Consider the following 3148-nt stretch of genomic DNA (forward strand, 5'->3'; position numbering starts at 1 on the left):
CTTCTAATTTTACAGGAATGAATCCATTAAAAATTGGTCAGCCAGATGTCGATGAACCTATACCCAATGCTGATGATGAAACAACCATGATTCACCAAGAATTTCTACTGGACCCAAGTCTAACGGTTCAACAGGTTCTGCTAGGTGCTCATACAGAGATCGTCGATTTTGCGCGATTCGAGATGGGAGAGAGTGCTGAACCGGAGTCTGAGGTGCCATTAGAGGACGCAGAACCGATAAAAAGTTGTGGTTAAACCCCAATTAATCCTCATTAAAAGCTATCAAAATCATTTAAACTTTACCCAGAACTATTCATGATAGACTTTACTCTGTCTCCTCAAAAAATATGTACATAAAAGTTTCGTTTACTATAAAATTTGATGATAGTATACCAAAAATAAATCTAAAGAAAAAAAGCGATGGGATAGAAAATGATTTCATGTTTTGTTAAGACTGGAATCGATGGAAGCGAATTTGACGAGTGACTTGGACTTCAATTTTCGTTTCCTTGCGAGCCTAACGGACTTCCATAGCCAAGTTCTCGAATCTTTTTTCCAAAATGGCGCCAGATCTTGCGGGAAATGTCTAATTCCCTGATGATTCAGCACTTCCGGCCCCTGAACTACTAGTCTCAGAGTAGAAATTTCTCGTGTCTTGAAGGCAATTGTTCTGCATTCTTGCATAGCGCAATCATCGCAGTGACACGTCTGAGTTTCCTGTGACTTACCATTGGGTCCCATGTCCTCACTTGAATTCTCTTGTTCTAATCCAAGCTTCTCGAATGCCACTGAGAAGTGACAGTGATCCTTACCATCACTATTCGATTCCAAATAGGAGATTCGATCCTGAAGACTCACGTCACTGTAAGACTTTATGCGGAGATTTTGAATCCATAAATCCTCTACTGCAAAATTAATTGACATTTATCAATTTACATATCTCCATAAATCTGTAAGAAAACAATTCATCTCTGAATAGCAAATGATTTCTTGGTACTCATTCTATTCTTTCTGTATGATTAAAATTTCTATGTAAATAAAGAAGAAAAAAAATGAATGGAAAGTCAAATGAAATAAGAAAATTGACTAGACCATAAAAATGATAAACGCTCTTTAAAAAACTATAAACCATAATAAAACCACCAACAACTAGTCTTTGATTGACTTCATCCAAGTGATTTTTTCAACTAGAACCAAGAAATCAATTCTGTTGTTCTAAAAGGGCTGACTAAAAATACCACTCGAGTAATCTCCCTCTTCTTTCCTCAAATCCATCAGACGTTCATTGTCTCGGCCTCCACAGGAAGAAACGTTCTCTCAAAAAGGAAAAAAAAATCAGAAAAAAAAAACCAATCTGTCAAGATCTTCCTTCACAAAACTAATCTTCCTTTGTTTCTAACACCTTTCAATTTCCTTCCGGCCAAAAACTCCACTCAAATGATATACGATCGTTCTCGGATGCCCTAAAACTGCCGTACCCTTTCACCTGAATAGAAGAGAGCGAGAGAGAAATGATTCCCATTCTTCATTCATAGATTTAATGATTCCGAGAGAACGGTAAATCGTAACGTAGAATTTAATCATTATTGCGTTCCATTTCTCAGCTCAGAGAGAGAATACTCTTGCTATTCTCTCCGCACAGTTGAGGGCTGGTGGATAGTATTTCACGTCAGAAATTGTACGACAGGTGCGTTAGATAACGACTTTGAAGGTGAGTGTGTGAAGAGGTAAAAGAGTGCCGCATGGACGACTGTATGTATTCATGAGGTGCCTGTTGGTCACGGGTGGCCGCTTGGAGTTCCGGGGACCCGCTTCCGGAGTACTATGGTTTCTTTCTTTTTTTCTTTTTTTTTTTCAAAAATATACGCTGAATAATACGGTTTAAGTGTCAGTCGTACGTGAACAGTTAGCGGAGTTTCATCTCGCGAGGGTGACTAACTCAGTTTTTACGTTTTACTCATTAAAATTCGCTATGGGATTTTCTAAACGGGTGAGTTACTTTCCATTACTATCGTTTATGATTAATTGGAGAATTTTATTAGACAGTTTATGTGAGTCATCGACACGAGTTTTCATTTCTCATTTTTAGCGATTGATTCGCGATTTTATCGCTTCCGATAAAATTATTTTAAAAATATAAATCTCTCTAGATTCATCTTCTCTTCCCTATTTTTCGGGTGTTCCGACAAATTGGGGATTGTGCGTGCGAGCTTTATGAATTAAATAATAAATCAATTAAATATTTGTTAAATTACAATTAATTAAGTTATAAAAATTGCATTTTTGCAAAGATTGCTTTCTGTGGAACGATAAAAAGCAAACAAATAAAACAAATTGTTTAATTCGTTCCAATTTCTGATTCCCCACTGAATTCCCTACTTTGTAATTAATTGTTTAACATAATCTCGAGTTTGTAAAAGCGTGGCGATGATTTATTAAGAGAAACACAAAGGCGCAGAGGGATTTTTGCTCCAGTACACAAGTGTTGCGACCGTATAAGCACACACTGAAATTTTCGTATTTTCCAATCCTATCACGCGATACAACACTAATCTTTCGCGGGGTCTAGTGTTCCATTTGAAAACTGCAGGAGTCATACGCTGATCGATATCGTTGTTTAACAATAGTAAACCTCGTTTCTTATATTTTTTATTCCCTCGGTGTTTTGAAAACAGAAGTGTTTAACGTTCAACTATTGAGTGGTAGTCGAGAATTATTTCGATATCGAAGTCGTAAGAAGAAAATGTTCGCTGATAGTGGACGATTTTATCGACAGGATGACAGAAGCTGCGGCTCCGATGATTCAGGGAGTGATGTCTTCAGGAGTGTTCCGAAAAATAGAACTGCCTTCCTCATATGGAAAATTGAGGTACACAATATTTTTTAAAATTCCTCTCTCCGTCAATGCGTTGCAATAATTTTTTTTTCGAATATGTAGAAGAACTCTCCGGTGTTTTCTGCTCGTTGAAAAAAACCGTAAATCATCACCAATGGCTTGGCTTCAAGTCAATCCATAAATTTTCATATTTTTAGTTATCTATGGAAATTCATAAACGATTGCACTGCTAGTTGAACATTTAAATTGTATTTTACATGGTGATGTGAATTTTTATTGGATTGATAAACTAAATTAACTGGGAGTAGACAAT

At 36.7% G+C, this 3148-nt stretch overlaps 2 protein-coding genes across 2 annotated transcripts; one reads left to right on the plus strand and one right to left on the minus strand.

Moving 5' to 3' along the window:
• The first annotated feature begins 13 nt into the window (after positions 1-13).
• On the plus strand, positions 14-374 carry LOC105272949 (elongation factor Ts, mitochondrial-like). Its single transcript, XM_011315179.1, has one exon. It carries the CDS (start codon positions 18-20, stop codon positions 252-254), a length of 237 nt encoding a protein of 78 aa, XP_011313481.1. The 5' UTR covers positions 14-17; the 3' UTR covers positions 255-374.
• Positions 310-1598, minus strand: LOC105272948 (uncharacterized). The gene is made up of 2 exons (XM_011315178.1): positions 1238-1598; positions 310-904 (listed from the first exon to the last, which is right to left on the minus strand). The coding sequence occupies exons 1-2, from the start codon at positions 1272-1274 to the stop codon at positions 438-440; spliced, it is 504 nt and encodes a 167-aa protein (XP_011313480.1). The 5' UTR covers positions 1275-1598; the 3' UTR covers positions 310-437.
• Positions 1599-3148: the final 1550 nt, after the last annotated feature.

Source organism: Fopius arisanus, unplaced genomic scaffold (genome assembly GCF_000806365.1).
Source record: "Fopius arisanus strain USDA-PBARC FA_bdor unplaced genomic scaffold, ASM80636v1 scaffold00462, whole genome shotgun sequence".
NCBI lineage: Eukaryota > Metazoa > Arthropoda > Insecta > Hymenoptera > Braconidae > Fopius > Fopius arisanus.

Coding starts and splice junctions, on each gene's coding strand:
- LOC105272949 (XM_011315179.1), top strand. CDS start 18: ATGAATCCATTAAAAATTGGTCAGCCAGATGTCGATGAACCTATACCC.
- LOC105272948 (XM_011315178.1), bottom strand. CDS start 1,274: ATGGATTTGAGGAAAGAAGAGGGAGATTACTCGAGTG. Junction 905..1,237: donor AGAGGGAGATTACTCGAGTG/GTATTTTTAGTC, acceptor TTAATTTTGCAG/TAGAGGATTTATGGATTCAA.